At 39.4% G+C, this 19,607-nt stretch overlaps 2 protein-coding genes across 7 annotated transcripts; one reads left to right on the top strand and one right to left on the bottom strand.

Annotated features, from left to right (window-relative positions):
- Nucleotides 1-188: 188 nt before the first annotated feature.
- On the bottom strand, nt 189-5,406 carry galk2 (galactokinase 2). Its single transcript, XM_040025969.1, has 10 exons — nt 5,170-5,406; nt 5,002-5,090; nt 4,594-4,717; nt 4,361-4,454; nt 4,093-4,239; nt 3,783-3,881; nt 3,513-3,665; nt 3,064-3,274; nt 2,391-2,592; nt 189-1,884 (listed from the first exon to the last, which is right to left on the bottom strand). Exons 1-10 carry the CDS (start codon nt 5,217-5,219, stop codon nt 1,677-1,679), a joined length of 1,377 nt encoding a protein of 458 aa, XP_039881903.1. The 5' UTR covers nt 5,220-5,406; the 3' UTR covers nt 189-1,676.
- A 619-nt stretch (nt 5,407-6,025) lies between these two features.
- cep152 (centrosomal protein 152) lies at nt 6,026-18,662 on the top strand. Of its 6 annotated transcripts, none has more exons than XM_040025956.1 (28): nt 6,088-6,256; nt 6,384-6,546; nt 6,652-6,769; nt 8,688-8,797; nt 8,927-8,987; nt 9,132-9,431; nt 9,810-9,957; nt 10,267-10,407; nt 10,766-10,905; nt 11,159-11,359; nt 11,498-11,645; nt 11,746-11,837; nt 11,934-12,097; nt 12,205-12,406; nt 12,519-12,623; nt 12,709-12,839; nt 12,933-13,061; nt 13,138-13,438; nt 13,531-13,788; nt 14,339-14,470; nt 14,549-15,202; nt 15,464-15,539; nt 15,689-15,853; nt 15,951-16,035; nt 16,619-16,701; nt 16,863-17,019; nt 17,107-17,210; nt 17,297-18,662. In XM_040025956.1, the coding sequence occupies exons 3-28, from the start codon at nt 6,680-6,682 to the stop codon at nt 18,112-18,114; spliced, it is 4,995 nt and encodes a 1,664-aa protein (XP_039881890.1). In that variant the 5' UTR covers nt 6,088-6,256; nt 6,384-6,546; nt 6,652-6,679; the 3' UTR covers nt 18,115-18,662. The 6 variants fall into 6 exon arrangements, with proteins under 6 accessions (XP_039881889.1, XP_039881890.1, XP_039881892.1 ...); XM_040025958.1 differs by having other exon boundaries at nt 15,686-15,853; nt 17,107-17,180; XM_040025952.1 differs by having other exon boundaries at nt 15,686-15,853.
- The last annotated feature ends 945 nt before the right edge of the window (nt 18,663-19,607 follow it).

The following is a 19,607-nucleotide window of genomic DNA, read 5'->3' as shown; positions in this document are numbered from 1 at the left end:
CAGTGATTTTTGTGGCAGAAATTTTGGCCTCACCCCCTGCGCACAGAGATTTCTCCAGATTCTCTGAATCTTTTGATGATATAATGTACTGTAGATGATGAGACATTCAAAGTCTTTGCGATATTACATCAAGGAACATTATCCTGAAAATTTTCCACAATTTGTATACAGTTTTTTTCATATCCAATCATCTTACTCAGTGCCCCAACTCTTTTAGGGCCGGGCTTGTAAATTACAAAAGGGAAGATCGCCCTGGCCACAAGTACAAAAAGCATCATCTTTAAAAACTATGCACTGAAACACACTTTCGTCTTAACATACATCCAATACTTAAAAAATAAGTATTGTAAATGCTGAAGTAATGCTGCTGAATAGGATGGTAAGCACAATAAATTACAGATTTTAAACTTTTAATATATTTTACAGTTTGTGGCATATAGCATGCCACAATGACACTGCTCTGAGATCCATTGCCCTGTGCTGTGCCTTTAATAGTTTCTGTTAAAGACGGTTCTTTTCTATTTAATATTTCATCTCTGATTTGGCCTGAGTATATTTAAGGACAAAGTAAAACTGAAATGCATGGCTTGAGTAAGACATATGGAAATAAGGGAGGTTTGATCATACGTCAAAGAAACATCGAATAAATGTAAAAAATTACTTAAACCATCAGTTTTTTGAAGTAGTTCATAAAAGAGATGCAAACACAGGCCAGGTAAAATATGATATAATAAAGGCTTTTGAGCATTTTGCCATTGATGGATTCATAAGGAAAGAATGAGATATACCCCTAGCTGAAAACCCTCACATAGTGTTCTTCTTCTTTCGACTGCTTTCATTAGGGGTCACCACAGATTATCCATCTCAGCCTATCCTTAATATCTTCCTCTGTCACACCAACCCCCCTGCATGTCCTCTTTCACCACATCCATGAACCTGCTTCCTCTTTTCCTCCTGCCTGGCAGCTTCATATTATAAAATAACCACTCTCTCCTCCACATCTCCAAACCATCTCTTGCCTCTCTCACAAACTTATTTGGATTTGCATTTTAACCATTTACTTGATTCATACTTAATTTTTTATTATCATTTTACACGAATAACATGTAAAAGGGGCCACTTTTATGTCCTACGAAAACCCCTCCCCCCCCCATTTCTTTTGCATATGATGCATAGACCTCTAAGCCTCCAACAATCACTGCTCTTTTGTGAAGTAAAAAATGTTACTGTGCAGAAGTTAACGTCCAGCATTTGAGCCTTTTGAATGTCTTTAATACACCCAACAGTCTGCGTTTCCATTGATGCACATGGAGAGAGGGTTTTGTTTGCCTTTTAATGTTAGTGTCTGAAAATTTAATATAGATGAATTTTATACAGCACAAGTTTGTTTTGGTTGTTGTTCTCACATTTGCTTTCTTTTTGTTTATGAGAAAAATGTGCAGACAGACAATGACTTCTCAACAAAATCTTACATTAGAACATAATAAAAAAAAGAACATGTTTGAATGCACCCCGGAAGCAAATTTTGGCCCTTATTTTCCAGCATGATCTATATAGAGGAAAAAGGTAAATTTATCAGTCATCATATCATTAGTCACAAGTGCAAGAAAAACCCATTTATTTCTGAAACTGAAACTGAATGACTGCAGTATAAAATCAGAAATGGATTATGAAGATCACTCCTCAAGGAAAATTGCAGCTCCACCACCTGGCTTTGATACAAACAGACTTTGTTTTTCCATCGCTGCCCTGCGTGGATCAGGGAGGTAGTATTCTTCTCTAACAGCTTGTAAGAAAGACTCCACCTTTTTACTGGGAACCATGGAAACGGCACAGCCTCCCCACCCTGCTCCTGTCAGGCGGGAACCCACAGCCCCTGACTTCCTGCAACCACGAGAAAAAACAAAAAGACAACATACTTCAGTATAGTGCTAAGTATGACACTTTAATACTATTATTCCTCTAGGAAAGATGTGAGGAAGGAGTTGCACGTACATCTACAGTCATGCTAGTGGTGTGAGGTTCTACTTACTGTAAGCACTCAGCAAAGAGCTAATGCTAACACGACTAGAAATCATACAGCCCTTGAATGACTAAGTCCATCCTTACTGCTTCCAAAGGAACTGAGAGGGCAAGTAGCAGCCTGGTTCTGCTATACTGATGCACTTGATTAATTGATTGTCTTTTATAATTAGAACTGGGACACATGAGAGACTGTATGCAAACTGGATTATAGTTATAGTTATTATATTATAGTTTGCATTGTGGATTTTTATTAATTGAGATCTTTTTTTTTGGTAAATGAACCTAAATACCTCTAAACATTCATTGGATAACATCCAGGTTTCTCTCCCAGGCTGTGCAGTAGTGGTTTAGTTTGCAGTACTCACAGGCAGATATCAACTAATTGGTCCAGTTCAGGGCAGCTGCACTCGTAGAGGTCTCTGCAGCTTGCGTGGCTCTGGTTCATCAGCTCTCCCAATAGCCGCGTGGCATCGGCGGGTTCAGAGTCGCACACGCTCTTAAACTGCAGGACTCGTGCAGCTTCCCCGTACACATGTTTGGCTCGTTGGTGAAGCTTGAACTGCGTCACTGAGAGAAATAACAGGAAAAGTGTTCCAGCGAAAACCTTAATCGTAAACCTGTTTTCATGAGACTGGAAATGAAAAAAAAATCTAATGTGATGGAATAACCAAATACTTGACTATCAGCAGAAAATAATATATTAAGAGTTGCTTAGTATTTACAAGTAAGAAAAATGTTCTGAAAGAAAGAAATGTAGCTCATTTCGCTCAGGGTAGAAGAATTTGGTTGGCTGGAAATTTAGTTCACTTAAATAAAATGCACAGAAAAAATATAAATACCACATTTTAGTTGCAATATAGATAAAATATGATGCATTTTAGTGCGAATGTACTACAATAATCTGTCAATGTCAAAATATATCAGATTTAGAAAGATGGGATGGGGAATTAAACTAGCAACACGCTTTTTTGCGCTCCATTAATGGAGTATTTCACATAGAGCTCCTGCTTTATCAGCGCCCACACAGGTTTTACTTACTGTCCTGAGTATTAGCGCTGAGCAGTTCTGTTGAAAACTGCTCCGAGGTGATGCCCAGCACCTTGCATATCTCCTCTCGGCTGTAAGGCTCAGGATGCAGCACCTCGGCCACCAGAGCCAGCATCTCCTCCAGGGAGGCCTTCAGCTCCATCTGAACATGAGCCAGCTTCAACAGCCTGCTCGAGTCCACACCCCGCGCCTGGGCCAGCATCTGAGTACACATCCACCGTGATGTTAACTTTGAATATTACAAACTTATCACACATGTTTAAAGTTTAAAGCGAAGCGTGAGGCTGTTCATCGCTGTGTTCTTGGGTTAAATGTTGTGCTCCGTTGCCTTTGAAAGAGCACACGAGTCAAACTAAATTCAATATTAAATTGAACCTCAGGGAAACAAAACAACATATATAACAGATATTTCAGGAATGCATCATGGCAACAAATAGCACCTTCGTGGCAATCCGACACTCCACCACACGGATGTTGTAGTGAGAAGAAGCAGCTTTGTTCATCTCCACGCAGCAGTTGGAAATCACAAACACGGCACCATCAGGGAGTTTGACATCGGTAGCACGCAGGGGCTGGAACTCGATCAGCTTTGCCTGGCAGACAATTCAAAAAGTTTAGCCAGCAATACTGAAGTTATTATTTGTTTATTTAGTGTATTTTAGATGTGCCATATTCGTTAAACACAGGTCAAAGGCGGTCGGGCTACATACAGTCCCTGCCTCTGCCAGGAATGAAATTGACTGGTCCATGCCTCCTCCCTCTGTGCCAATGTATCGCTCACTTTTGGCACAAATCTCCGCAAGAGCCACCTGGTGAAATACAAAGTTTTCCTTGTTTAAGCAACAAATCCAGGAGAATGTCTAACTCATGAGGATTCACATTATAACAAATTAAAGACAATATGGATTAGGAGTCATATTCTTTGTGATTAATTGTTCATTACCTGTTGAAAGCATCATTTTTGACTATTAACAAAAGAAATTAATACATGTTTTTGGTTTGGTTACAAAGAAGCTTCACCTTGGAGAGGGACTTTTGGTTTGCCTCCATTGTTACGAGGCCAGAACAACAAACTAAGGCACTAGAACTGGACAGGCCGGAGCTCGGAGGGATTGTTCCATCTACAACACAGGACATCCCCGCTAAATGGTTTAGCCCAAACTTCTCCTGAAAGAAAAAAAAATCTAAATGTATCATGTTACGACTTATGACGCATTTAGTACATGTTATAGTATTCATTTTTTGCCATTCCATAATTTAAGAGTATAGAACTCATCACAAAGCTTACCTGAATACCTTTAACCCCACAGAGAAAATAATAATACCACTGTGGATCGTCTCTATCTATGGCAATTTCCTCTGAACACGACACACTGAAATCCCTGTATAATGACAAACAACAAGCTTTCTGAGAACACACACTCATAATGTACAGCTACCATTGAATAAATTACACAGGCCAAAAACAAACAAACAAAAAATATATATTTGGGGCCGTTACTATAAGTGTTCACATCTCACTTGTATTTAGGATTTGCGTTGGCCAGCTGGATCTTCCCTGAATCGTTCACTGACACAGCTGTGAGGATATTCTGCTCGATGGCCATTGGAAGCACAGAATAGCCACAGTAATCAATATGTTCACCTGTTAATGTGACAAATATGAAAAGACGTATGTGACAGACCGTGTTTGACTGGTACCACTAAAAAAATTCCTGGATAAAAGCTGCAAACAAAATCATAATATTACCACAAATGTTTTACTTTGAAACAAGGTCAAAATATTAAGAACACCCACTGGCAGAACTACTATTATCTCCAGAGGACATATGGGTATACACTGTATTTATTCAACAGATACAAAATAGATGGAGCATATACAATAATGCAATCAGTATACAACACATGCCACATAAAGTATGAAATTACCTATTAGGTTTACCCTTCCAGGTGCAAATGCATAGAAGAGAGGAGATTCCCCATACTTTGACTCAAAGGTTTCTTTTAAGTTTTTCATCCTGCAAAATGACAAGAAAAGCAATTAAGTATCATAATATCATACTCTGAGAATCACTGCATAACCTCGTTGCTTCTCACCTCTCGTTAGCAGCTATCTTTGTCTTTAACTTGGGCGGGTTTGTGGCCATTTCTACCCGTTTTAAAGTAATTGTGAGTCCACTTGTTGTCAGACAGGAGAGCTCAGAGCTTTCACATATCCGGGTTTAGATCAGCTGACTGTCACAAGAGGCTCCCGGATACCAAAATGCTGAACTCTGGTCGGAGCTCAGCTGAGTTTAGCGTCTGTCTACAAAGGAAGAGCTGACTCTGAAGCAGCTGAGGCAGCAGAGGCAAAATGCGGAAGTTAATAGACAGAAAGGAGGCGGGTCTTATGAGTCGACGTCCACAAATCTGAACGGAGTAACTCCATATACTGATGAGAACGGTCATTCATAAATTTGATGCACAAAGTTTCATTTTTTTTTACAGTAGCCTACTTTAAATTAATTAGCTTTAATGTCAACGTCAATGAACTTCAGTAAAAAAAATAAACAAAAACAAAAAAAGGTAATTAAAATAACAGAAATGTAATGCCATATTTTTGTGATCAAATTCCCAGGTTCGACTAACCTGATTATAATATCTATTTAGTAACCCTGTTCACGGTTATCTTGAAATTAGCTGCTATGTCACTGTTTAACCACACGATGGGAACATCAGATTGCTTTTTAAAAATGCCAGCGACGACGAAGTTTTCATAAAAGTGTGGCTTTGTTTGCACTTAAAAATTAATACATGTTGACCATGAATAAAAAAGGAGGAAAGAAAAACAAAAAATAACATGAAAGAGCAACAACAAACATAACATTTTATATATAATTTCCAAATATTCTCGATAACTACATTACCCATAATTCTAACGACTTTGTTACCATGGACACGGGGTTAACTAGCTCCGGGGTTCTCAGCAAGAAAAGAAATCTTGTAAATAGCTTCACCTGGTATGTTTTGTTACGCCAAAAAGCATTTAAATTAATATTTTCGTGTCGGTGAATTAGCGTCAGTTGTGGTGATAATGAGTAAGTCTGTGTGCAATCAGATTCTTAAATCTGCTCTGTCTCAAAGAGCCTCAGTGGTTTGGCGCTGCTAACGCGCGCGAGTTTTCAAAGTGGGCGAGTCTAACAAGGTACGGCTAGCAGGAGTTAGCTTTGTTCGCTACAAAGTTAGCTTCCATCTTAAATGTTCGTAAACTGGCCTATAATTTGGTATTAAACCTGCGTGTCTTGTTAAACGTGTTGGGCATATGTTTCCAGAGCTCGGCTGGATCGTTTGTTTGGCATGTCCGGGTTTACCGCTGCCTAAAAAGCCTCACTGTTTTGTAATAAACAGTGCAGCATGGCTAACAGTTAAAGCTAATACTCAATAAAGGGATACGCAGTTCAGCAAAGGAGACATCTGGCGTCTTTTAACTAACGGGTAAGCTTTGATATATATTTCTAGCTGATATCAATGCGTAATTTTAGTTAACTTGAGTTTTTAACTGCTGTCAAAGATAAAGTTTTGTTGTTCCTGTTTTCCTAGGATCCCCTAAACGACCAGGAGGGTGTGCATGATGTCTATTGATTTTGACAGTGCTGCTCTTCAAACCCAACACGATGAAGAGGAATACGACCAAGAGGACTACGCCAGAGAGCAAGAGGTGCAACACTCAGATCTACAGCTTTTCAGAATTATTCAGATAACATCTGTCTGATAGTTGTGCATCCAGTTGTTGGACTGAGTTCACATTCGGCATGCACCCTGAATTTCTTAGGATATTTACAATAACAGTTTGATGGATATTATTTATTTACTTTGTTATTTAGTGCCCACTTAGCTAACTGAGAAAGCATATTGTGAAAACACGATTTGTCTTTCGGCTCTTCATCTAATTGTCTTTAAACATATTTAGCCAGCTGACTCTGCTTGTTTCATCGCGCATTGGCTACAGCCATCATAGTTGCTGATATCAGTCAACACAGTAGAAAGCCTGTGCATGTTATTCAACATGCAAGAACACAACATCATGTCCAGCTAATGCTAAAATTACAAAATGATAAGAAGCCATTATTTATCTCAGCTTACTTTACATTTACTGTCACTGTGTACAGTGATTGTATGTTTACCAAATTGGACTACTACTGTTAATCTTACATTTCTCTTTGTGAGTTTGTAGTGCTGTCTGGGGAATCATTGACAAGTGCATTGTTTGAATTTCACAAGCACTGCCTGCTTCACAGTTACTCACTGTTATTACTCACAACTACAATCTGTTGTGCTGTGAGCTTGAGCTATTATTGGCTCAAGGAAAAGGCCTCCTTCCAGGTGTGTCACACTGAAACCAGCTCAGCCCTTTGGCTTCCCCACTTTCTATTTGGGTTACTTGGCTTCAGGAGAGAGAGTGAAGAAGCGTTTGCTGATCTTATAGAGCTCAGCATAATGAGCTTTAAATAGTATTAATTAAATAGATTTTCATTTCATTTATTTTTCTTTTTTCTTTTTTTTCTTTTTTTAGGCTATAACCTACTTATAATACACTAGCTCGTTATGGATAATGTCTGCCAGCAGTAACTGGAATGTTTCTGCTCCAGTTAACTTCGCTATATGTTTTGTCTAAACAATGGAGGTCTTTGGGAGGCAAACAAGACAATACCACAGGGAGCCGACAACATGCCAGGCACATTTTGGATGTTTTACACAGAAGGCCTTCTCTACAGGCAGATTAGGCTGGGGGTTATCTCGTGATTTCACAGCTAAAGTAGAAATGCCTTTTCAAATTTTGTTGACTGTGTAAGTGGGATAATATGGGTCCTTTGGTTGTGGACACAGTGGAGGATCTGAGGAGTATTCAGCGGTCCTTATGGGAAGTAAGTCCAGCTGGCTCTGCTTGTTTCAACACACATGGCTGTTTGTTATGTAACTTTGGTTAGTCTGTTACTGAAGAGTTTGGGTTTTTTGTGTCATTTTATTTGTAAGAGTCAAAATATTAAACAAGGGTACATTTGAAAAGCCTTAATGAGAATCAGTTTTATCTCAAAGTAAATTTACACATATGGGTTCTAAACCAGTGATTAACATAGGAGTAAATTCACCCATTTAGGTCACAAAATACAAATACTGCCATATGAGCACAATGTGCAAATATTTAAATAGTAGATGTTTTTTTGCCATATAAAGATTGGGCTACACTGTGCAGTGCTGTGCAAAATACAGTCAGAGAGTGCAAATACTTCCATGATTAATCATTTAATCAAAGTTTATCCTTAAATCTCACATGCAAACAGAAAAAGCTTCTGAAAGTGTTTTAAGGTATAGCCTGAGTCATTTTGATTTAGTAAATCTGCACAGCATAATGTAATGATATTTAATATAACAAGTATTTCTCAAAACTGCAGCTAAATAATAAAAACACACTGCATAAAACTTTTACAGCCTTTTAAGCTGTCAGTGATTGCTTAGCTCTGGTGTTTTTTCCTCTATCTTTGTTACTTTATAACTCAGTTGCGAAGCAACCATGGTGACTCATTTCCATGTGCTATTTTCTCTCCTTCTTTTTTTTTTTTTTTCCTTTCTCGCAGCTGCACAAGCTGCTCACAGACCTGCCTGATGACATGCTTGAGGACAGCATTGACTCTTCCTCCCCAGAGCTGGATTACACTGCCTGCAGTAATAAAAACACTGGCAACAGGTAACACATGTTGCTGCTGATGACACTATTGGTAATGTCACATTTCGAGAACTCTGGGTGTGGTTCAAGACAAGCAGATTTGTTGTCACTGCAACATTAGTTATCATTTGTTGTGCTTTCTCTACTTAGCCCACAGTCCAGCTGGACTCGGCAATGGTCTGATCATCCAAGGCCAGCCCCTCATACACAGGTAGACTGTTAGTTTATGTTCAGTAGTAGATTTAGGGGCCTAGAATATTTTTGCCATTTAAAAAAAAAAATACAACTCATAAATGGTGCATACAAAAAAAGTTCAAAAGGGAAAGAATCACTCTCTGTTATTGTCTCTCTAAAGAACTATGAAGATCACTATGATGAAGGGTTGAACAATAAGTATGCATATAAGGACGGAGCTGCTCGTATTAATGGACATCGGAGTCCCCCTCAAAGTCAACCACTGCCTCACACCTGGAACCAGGATCATCAGTTCACACAAGCAGATTATACATGCACAAGCATGGGCACAGACAAAATGACAGAGACCAGTGATTTTTCCACTGAGTTTGAGTCTAAACCATACCCTCAGGGTGCCAGTAATCATGTGGAATATAATGGAGAAAGAGGATACATAGACAAGCAAAACCACCAATTTCAAGTGAGTGGACCATTTAATTTCAAAAGCATCCAGAAGGTCGTAGCTGTTATTGTGCTGTTCTTTCCTTTAAAGTTTTAGGTCTTAATGCCTCCAAATCATTTGAATAAATAGTAACATGAAAGGGTTTCTAGTATTGTTTTTAAAAAAGCAGCATTTTATTCCAAAAGAATCATACATTACTTGTGTGTGTGTGTGAAGTTTCCTCAAATGTCATTTTAAATTAACATCTTGTTATCTGGCAATTTGTAGTTTGTGCATTTTAATTTTTTTTATGTTTGTATGTTTTGTTTGTTTGTGTATTTTGTGTTTTGTTTTTTTTGTTTTTTTTAAATACAGCAACATTTTCACTACTTTCATACTATGTTTCTATGTTTAAAGTCTGAAGTATGTGACAGAGGTGCAAATCAGTACAAGGTGAGCTACAATCCTCATCATCCTGCCCATCAGCCAAACATGTTTAAGCCACAGGCTGCTCCGCAAGGTCAGTTTGACCATCTGCAGAGAGATTTCCTTGACTCGACACAACGTAAGTCTTACTTTCATTGACTAAATAATATAACCAAGTACACTGACATGTAAATATAAACTATTTGATGAGATGTGTGCCTGTTTCGGGACTGCAGGTGGAGATTGTCAAGTAGCTTAATCTGTTACAAGGCATTTTTTTTCTTCTAGTTGTATGTATAGTCTAGCTGTACTGCAGAAAGGTGTAATTTGTATCGCCAGTGGTTTTAAAAAAACAAAACAAAAAAAACCAAAATGACATTGCTTAAATCAAAAATGTCTTCACAATTAAAAATGACTAAAATTAAACACTAAATGATCTTTGTTTCAGAAAATGCTGACCGGGAGCAGCTTGCCCAGCTGCAGATTTTGAACAAAGCTCAACAGAGGCAAATTGAAGACTTGGAGCGAAAACTTGAGGATTCACGGCGTAACATGAGATACCTCGAGCATCAGTTTGTAATCGTCAAAGGTATGTTCAACTTTAAATGAGGGACAGCTCACTTTGTTGCAGTACTTGAACAGTGATGTGATTTTGGAGATTTCTTTAATACTTTCAGGAAGAACATTTAATGTTTGTACTTTATTTTTTTTACAGTCATAATAATAATAATAATAATAATAATAATAATAATAATAATAATAATAATAATCCACTCAAAACCTTGGGCACTTGGGACTTGAGAGGGATTGTCAGTTAACTGAGATTAGTAGAAGGAAATGTAAGTTTATCTTTAGTTGGTTAAAACGTCTGCCCCCTTGTGGCTGTTAGTGATGTAGCACTTCTTGCTAGATGTACTGATGGTCCTTTTAAAAAATATTGTCCATAGATGAAAAGGACGGCCTAGCAGTAAGTTTAAAGGAAGCGAGTCGATTGATTGAAGAAGCCAAGGAAACAGAGGTCCAAATGCAAAACAAGCTGAAGGCAATGGAGCAGCAAATACAGATCCTCACTGAGAGAGACCACGAGGTGCGTTCTGTGCTGACAAACACTGTTTTCATTCTATTTTCTTAGTTATTTAATGCTAAATTTAAGACAGTAATAATATTTAAGTATAACTATTAAAGAAACACGCTTTACAGATTTAAGAATTTAATATGAAATTTTGCATACAAATGTGTCTAAACCAGCTCTGCTTACTGAAACATGATGCATGACTGAAACCTTTGTATGAGAATGCTTCTTTTTAGTGTATACAGCAAAGGTTTTCTTTTGTTTGCAGAACATGAAGAAACAGAGGGTGGCAGATGCTGCGGTAGACAGCATGAAGCAACAGATGTTGGAGCTTCGCCGTTCTGACACGCTGTCCAGAGCGCGGGAACAGCATGACAGAGACCTTGCCGTCATAAAGGAGCAGCATGAGGCTGCTCTGTTAGTCCTGCAACAGAAGCTGGACTCTACCTCTCAGGCTTTGAATGAACAGGTCTGGAGTTTTATTGACATAGTATTAGAAAATGGAACAAGTTAACCATAAGTCCATTGTTTGTCATCAGACAAATTTTGATCATATTATTATTATTATTGTTAAGTCAGGGTGTGTTTTTTGTTTTGTGGCTTCCAGCTTGATATTGGTCAGAAGTTACGGGAGCATGTGAAGCTGTTGGAGCGCCAGAGAGAAGAAGAGCAGCTGGAGAGAGCCAGAGTGGTGAATGCACTCACTCAGCGTCTGGAAGAAAGTCAACAACAATGTGCCAAGCTGCTGCAGACAAGTGTGTGAACTCCACATGAACATTACTGAGCAGCTGACACCCACATTACCTTGTTCTTGCTCACATTTAATTGATCTAATTATCTGTTTTTTATTTTCAGATTCAGTGCAAGAGATGAGTCAAATGCAAATCAAACTACAGCAGGCACTGTCAGCCAAGGCCCTGAGTGAGAACATGAACAAAGTTTTACAGGTTTGTCCTCAGATTTTTCTAAAGCACAACTACTTCTGTGACTTCTGATGAACAAGCTGCACAAATGTTTTGTGTTTTTCCATTTTCACCCTAAAGGAGGATATGGCTGATCTGAAGGAGCAGATCGCTCTGTATGAATCTGCAGTGAAGCACGGTGTCATTGTGATAGACCTAAGCAGCAACTCGGAGAACCAGCTGTCTGAATCCTGTGTGGATTTGGGGTTGAAGAAAACAAACAGGAAAAATGGCACACTTAATAGGTAACCGTGTGAATACAGACCAGTCATTGTGATCTGTATCTCTTCCCCTCTTGGGCTGAACTCTCCAGAGTAACCTTTGGAAACACATCTTTCTGTTGTTTTGTCAGTACTGCTTTGGCTCACCTGTCAGACTCCAAGCTGCCTAAGGATGAGGCTTTAAGGTTGCTACGAGTAGAGATGCAGCGCTGCCTGGGTAGTTTAAAGGGGAAGCGGCAGAAGATCAACCAGCTGCAGGAGGAGCTCCAGCAGTGTCAGCGTCGAGTGAATGAAATGCAGATTGAATTAGATGAAAAAAAACTTAACTCTGAGGTGAGCGCTGACTCCTGAAAATTGTTACTTTTCTAAACTTTGGTTAATTTTATAAAAGGACTAAAAGTGGGTGGGATTAGGTGACTGATGCAGACATTTTTGATTTACCCAGATGAAAGAAACCAGCCAGAAGAAACATCAAGACATGACTGGAGACTCTCAAAAAGAGTTGATGAGGTTACAGGAGGACAAAACACACTTGCAGGAACAAGTGGAGGTGGGTTGGTGTTTGTTGCCAGACTAATCATGTTCTTAGTTTTTTGGCTAAGTCACAAAAGACTGTTGTCTTCTTCAAACTGCAGCTGCTAGAAAAGAAGAATCAGGAGCTGAAAGAAAACAAGGAAAAACTGAAGTCTGCCAATTCTGAGTTGTGCACCAAAATGAGGGAAATGATCCAGGAGCTCGACCAAGAAAAGCAAGAAGCTGCTGAGAGGTAAAATTGACTCTTTCTCTTCTTTCTCTTTCTTGGGGCACGTGTATTTTCCTGTTATGTGTATTTATAAGTATATGTGCTTCTTTTGCTTAGATCTGAGCGGATTCATCAGCAGTACAGGAATGATGTGGTTAACAGGATCAGAACAGAACTCATGCTGGAACACGATGCTCAGGTAGAGCGGCTGACGACACAGCACCAGCAGCAGCTTCAGCAGTTACAGTAAGTCTCCTGCACCTCATGCTAAAAATATAGTTGTTTTCAGACTTTTGTGGATATTTTTTTATTTTTTCCACAGAAGCCAGCTCTCTGAAGCTAATGATAAGATGCTGGCGGTACAAGAATGTTACATATCTGTCTGCAAGGAGAAGGACTTGCTTGAAGAAAGCATCCGCAGCAGAGAGAAGGAGGAGAAGTTGATCAGAGAGGAGAGTGGCACAGCTATGCAGAAGCTGAGAAGTGAGCTTGAGGCTCAGCATCAGGCCTCAGTTATGGAGCTCAAAGCTGTCTGGTCCAAAGAGAAAGAGGCTGAGTTCCAGCAAACACTGACTTCTCATTTAGCTTCCACTGAGGCTGCATGGAAGGAGGAGTTGCAAAAGGTATGACTATTAAAATGTATTCCTATCTCCCTCATTCGACTAATATTGGTTTCATACAACACTTATTTTCTTCTGTTCTACTTTTTATACAGATGGAGAAGACCTGGGCCCAGAGGTTGGAGGAGGCTACAAGAGAGGAACATCAAGAGGTTGCTGAGACGAGCTGTCAGACGGATGAGAATGAGGTCAGTTGGACAATTTCTGCTGAGGAGTTGGACTCCAGGCTCAGTGCCCAGAGACAGCAGCTGCAACTGGAATCTGAAAATGTCAGAAGGAAAGCTGTGGAGGAAGCCAGGAAACAAGTCCAGAGAGAGCTGCAGGAGAAACACCTGGATGACATGGCTAAACAAGTCAGTGCATTTTTGTTTTATGATTGTATTTCAAGAGAAATATTAAACATATTTTAATGGTCATCAAAATACATGTGCATGTGTTTTGAATTATTAAAGTAGACCTACTTTAATTTGAAAAGGCTTGATGACTGTCAAGTGATTGGGCTGTAACCAAACAAAAAAACCCACCAGCAACGCAGTTTGAGGTCTTTGGCTTTGTTTTTGTGCTACGATCACAGGCTGATGGACTGATTTGGAATAGCATCCCGTACAGACCAAGACTTTGGTAAATAATTAAACATTTCACCAGATATCGACGCATAAAAAAAAAAAAAAAAAATCACCAGAGTGCGGAATATGACATTTCAGACCCTTAAAGTCACCTTCATCTATTTTAGGTACAGAGATTTAAACCATCAATTTTAGTGTATATTACTCACAAGACTTGGTTAAGTTATTTTCCACCATTATGTAAAAATGTTTATATCATAATGATATTTCTTTTCCTCTTTGACATGATTATTTGGTTCAGTTAATGGACATAAAAATGCGTTTGTGTTTGTTTCAGGTTGAAGGGGCAGTAACCAGAGCCTATAATCGCTGGATTGAGGATCTCACTTCACTGCCAGAATATCAAGCTGCTCTACAAACTGAGAAGGAGAAGTGGGAACAACTGCAAGAAAAACACACCCAACAGAAGGTATGAAAGAGTTTTTGTCCTTTATTTGAAAGTGTCACTGCTGTTGTCTGGGTTTATATATTTATTTAAATGTTTTAGGTGTCCCAAGCCCTGAAGGAGGCGGAAGAGCAGTGGCGCAGGAAGCACAAGAACCAGCAGGAGGAGAACGGCTCTGGGCCACAAAGGATGGAGGAGCTGCAAGAGGAACTGGCAGCCCTCCAGAGCCAGCTGGAGCAAGTGACCAGAGAGCAAGCTGCCTTATTGAAAGCTGAGCTGGCTGGAGCGAGAGCAGCCTGGAACAGAGACAAACAGCAGGAGATCGCCATCATCCAGGCCCGCAGTGAGCAGGTATATCAAGCCAAGCTGCAAGAGCAGTGCAAAAAGCTGGAGCAGGCTGTACTCCAAGCCAGAGAAGATGCTGATCTCCAAAAGAATGAGCTGCTCCTACAGATGGAGGCCAAGCTTCAGCAAACTGTGAGTGCTCGTGAGGAGGAGTGGCGATGCCAGCATGCAGAAAAGGAAATGATCCAAGGAAAGCAGATAAGAGATGAACTACAAGCAGAGCTTCAGACTGCACTCGCAGAGGTCCAGGCACAGCTTCTCAGGAATACCAAAACGGATCATCAGGGTACTGAAGACACTCGGAGGACCAGCGGGGCTACATCAGGGGCTACAATAACACACATCATCCAAACTTCATGCAGAGGCATAGTCCAAAGAGCAGTAGCCCAGGCTAAGAAGGAATGGAAAACAGTGAGTTGTTATATTTCTAAAGAATATATAAATGATAAATGTATAAATTAAGTTGGTGTGCAAAAGGAAAAGATTAGAGTAGCCAGAGAGATGAGTAAGAAATGTCATCATTTTTATTACAAGTACTGCCATGAATGATTTGTACAGCACATAAAATATATATATATATATATATATATATATATATTTTTTTTTTTTTTAACAGATTTGTCTTTTATTTAGAAAGTTTTTCATCTGAAGCTTTCATTTTTGATCCCACAGATGAGTGAAGAGAATTTGAGCCGTGCTTTGAAGGAAACGCAAAAACAGCACGAAGGAGAAATAAAGAAAATGCAAAGTACGCAATGAGCTCCTCTCTAGCAGGACATGAAAATGTTCTGCTTGTATATCAACATGACATACTCTGTTCATTTCATGAAATGGTTGGTATCAATATTATATGGCAAGGTTTTTTTTCTGTTTGTTTTTTTTTTTTTTTTTTAGCGGTCTTATCCCAGCAGAGGGAGCAGTGTCATTGCAGGAAGGAGTGCAGTGAAAGTGTAAGTAAGCTGCAGAAGAAGAATCAGGAGCTCCAGAGACATTTAGAGAAAACCTGTCGGCAACTCCAGCACAGCGTTAGAGAGCACAAAACTGCCATACAGCATCTCAAAGGTAGTGCATTTAAAAGACCTTATTAAGATTCTTTTATAAGATTCTTTATGAGCTGGAACTGCATGTGTGCTGACGGGTTAAGTGCTATCTGTTGTAGATGAGCATGAAAGCGTCTTACAGAGGGCAAAGGAGGAACATCTGCAACAGTTAGAGGAAGTGAAGAGAGCAACAGAATCATCAGGGTTTGTGTTTTTTATTTTTGCCTTTAATTTAATGGTACAGTGAAAATTGCTATTGCCTTGCTGCACTTCAGTTATGTCAAAAACAAGTTGTTTCATAAATCTAATGCCTTTCAGAGCTACGTATTCAATTAGACCTCTCAACAAGTTTCTTCGGTTTGATCTTTTAATTTACAAGTTTAATTTCTTGAGACAAGTTGCTTGAGCAGGACATTTATTTTAAACTTGGAGCATCTAAATTATCTTGGCATCATAATCTGTCAAGACAATTTAGATTTTAAAAAAACCATAAAGAAAATAAGAGATTTCAAAGCTACTTCATGGGACTGTTAAAGGCTTCTTACTGTGGGACCGCTTTACCTGATTTATATTAAGAAAACTAAAAAAAACAAAAGAAACAAGGACTCTTCTGTATGTTAACACTCTGATAATTTCTGAACTGCATAATTAGACATGGCTTCATTAATCCCCCACTGGGGAAATTCACTTGCTACACTGTGTCAAAATGTTTACTGAATACAGTAAAATACAGAGATTAAAGACAAAATATGTATTTAACCAGGATTGTTGACTGTTTTGCTTGCAGAAGTTCTGGTCAGCAGCAAAAGCTTCAGCAAGGCCTGGAGGAGATGAAGCAGCAGTACCTGATGACTGTGGACAAGATCAGAGGTTGGCGTTAGTGCCGGGGGATTAAATATGCATATCTTGTCGTGTTTTTTTTTTTTTTTTTTTTTAAAATGTTAAATCATGTGTCCCAAAAGGTTGATTCTGTTCATCTGGATGTTGCATTTTTAAGTAAAACAGTGTTTTTTGGGGTTATTTCCTTTCAGGAGACATGCTGCGTTACCTCCAGGAAAGTCGAGAGCGTGCAGCCGAGATGATCCGCAGGGAAGTGCAGAGGGAGAGGCAGGACACTGCTAGAAAGATGAGGCGGTATTATCTGACCTGTCTGCAGGAGTTATTGGAAGATGGAGGAAAGACCGCAGGGCAAGGGGCCATAATTATCCTAAACTTGTTTGCTTGGTTCATCATGGCTCCTCTTGTTAATTGTATCGATTTTCCTGTCTTCTATAGTGCTGAAAAGAAAATAATGAATGCTGCAAGCAAGCTGGTTGCCATGGCCAAAGTGCTGGAGACACCAATCAAAAGTAAATCAGCAAAGAACCAGAGTTTACAGAGTGAGTGCTAATGTGCTAAACTGTTTTACTGGGATTTTTTTTCTCACCATGCCAGTGTGGTTTGCATCTGTGTTTTGCATTGACAGGATGTTCAATGGCTGTATCCACCACTGGCTGCCCTCCAGGTAGAAATGCAGGTTTCACTAAGAACCTGCCAACCCTCACTGAGCTTCCTGACTTCAGGACAGAGGAGAGATGCCTCACGGAAAAGACTTGTGCTGATTCAGAACAGAAGCCAACCGCAGATGTGAGAACTAAACTTTTGAGCCACCTGGACATTCTTGCATCAAGGAGGGAGGAGACCTCTGTGGATGAAGGGATGAAGCCCCAAAATGTTTATACCACCCAGCCGTCGTACAAATCCTCTCATCAGACGGTTTCTCCATCCCACATGAATTTGGTCAATGTGTCTGTGAGGTGTAAGAGCAGGGAGATGTACATGCAGGGAGGTGACTCGAGGAAAGCCGAAACCCATTTGGATTCACAGCGTCAGAGAAAACCTGTCCTCATTCAGGAGGCTCCTGTCAGGGATGAGAAACAGAACGACTGGAGCATGACTAGTGGTGACTCTGACACAGACTTCCAAGTCCCCAGACTGTCCTACTCAGGGAGGAAAGTGGAACCAGTGAAACCCTTTTCTGTGTCGGCTGCATCAGTCAGCAACATAGGGGAATTCGGCAGTCTCAGCCCTGATGTTTCTGACCTCACTGTTTATAATGAGATTTCTAAGAAGACTCCTGACACAGAGACATTTGTGCATGCAAAGAGGAGTGTGCACAGAGAGCCTACTCCTGGCTCTGAATGTGAGAAGCTGCAGGAAGGCTGGTCAAGGCCTCCGTTTTCTGAGTTGAGGCAGCGCCAACAGGACAGCGGCTTTGACAGTCCCTTCTACCAACAGAAATAACAAGCGAAGGGCAGACATGAGGTAAAGTTTCAGTTAGCTCATCAAATGGTGCCTTACAGTGTCAAGTGTTTACATTATATAAAATTTTGTCCTGAAAGTGCTTGAACTTTGTGTTTGTTGAGTTATTTGTTAGGCAGAGTTTGATCTGTTGGCAGCTTTTTTTCTTTGCTTGGTGAGGAAGATGTGAAGGCTGATGATTGTACTTAAGTATGAAGCTACAGCAGCAGCAGGTTAGCTGAGTTCAGCAAAAAGGCTGAAAATTAACTCAACTGTTAGTTTGGCTCTAAGTCTTAACAAAATCAGTCTGCTCACATGTTTGAAGCTTACAGAAGAGGATCTGGCATTAGCCATTGGAAAAAAAAAATATATATATGTACATACATTTTTATTTTTGGGTGTGTTTCTTCTAGTTTTTTTTTTTTTTAATTCTGGGGGGAAAATACTCATGACCCTCTCCAATCTGGCCTTGATCCTCATCTGTATAAACTCACCAATTAACATGTGATCTTTTGATGAAATATTAGTAATAGTAATGACAAGTTGTGGGCCAGAAAAGCAGACAGGTGAAGACCTTTGCAATTTTGCAACCTGCTGCTGACTGCAGCAGGAAACCTGCCGTTTCATATTTACAAAGTACGTATGGAGGAGGTTCATAATTAACTCTGCAGAAAGTGAATATGTATGTTTAGTATTGAATTATTGCATTGTGTAAACAAACGCAGGCTGCATCTCATATAAGGATTTAAATGGCAAAGTCGAGTGAAGCAATGGACCTTTTCTTTTCCTGTTTAAAACGTTTTCAAGTCTCCTTTTGTAAGTGACACTTATTTAAATGTCCCTTTAAATATCTGTATCTATTGTAATATGCACAAATAAATGTGTTACTCTAGGCCCTCAAGTCAAAATTCCTGAGTTGCAAACAACTCAACATCTGTTTTAATATCTGCCACAGCAAAAATCGCATCAAAATATGAGAGCCACCCAAGAGGCCTGTCTGTGCTGTAACTTTAAAACGTTTCTGTATTTCTAGCACTCCAGCAAAATTTATTTCAACATTTACAGATATGCAAAAGTTTTTTTTTTTGTTTTTTTTTTAATCCACATTTATTAATCTGCACCCAGAGATCGCACACAGTATTTGTTACACATTTACAAATCTGAGTATACACACAGACTGAAGAACAAACAACCTTTGACACACATTTGAAAATAATTGTGCTACGGTATAATCTAGTACACATTGTACATTTATTTCGGTCATAGGCTGCAACTGGCACACAGGAGTTGACTGAATCAGAGATACTCAGTCAAATACTGGATCCTTACTGGGTCACATCTTCTCAGTCTGGGGTTAGGTTTTTTTAAAACCAGTCAGTTTGTGTTTTTTACTTTTAAAAAAAATGTTTATATATAATGTTTATGTTTTTAAGATCTGCAGAGCATAATTGTAAATGTTTCTATATTGTGTTTGTGTATATTGCTTGAAATCTTCC

This window comes from Simochromis diagramma, unplaced genomic scaffold, assembly GCF_900408965.1.
Source record: "Simochromis diagramma unplaced genomic scaffold, fSimDia1.1 OVJJ01000293.1, whole genome shotgun sequence".
Lineage (NCBI taxonomy): Eukaryota > Metazoa > Chordata > Actinopteri > Cichliformes > Cichlidae > Simochromis > Simochromis diagramma.
The sequence above is the reverse complement of the archived record's forward strand: the minus strand, read 5'-3'. Positions and strand labels throughout refer to the sequence as shown.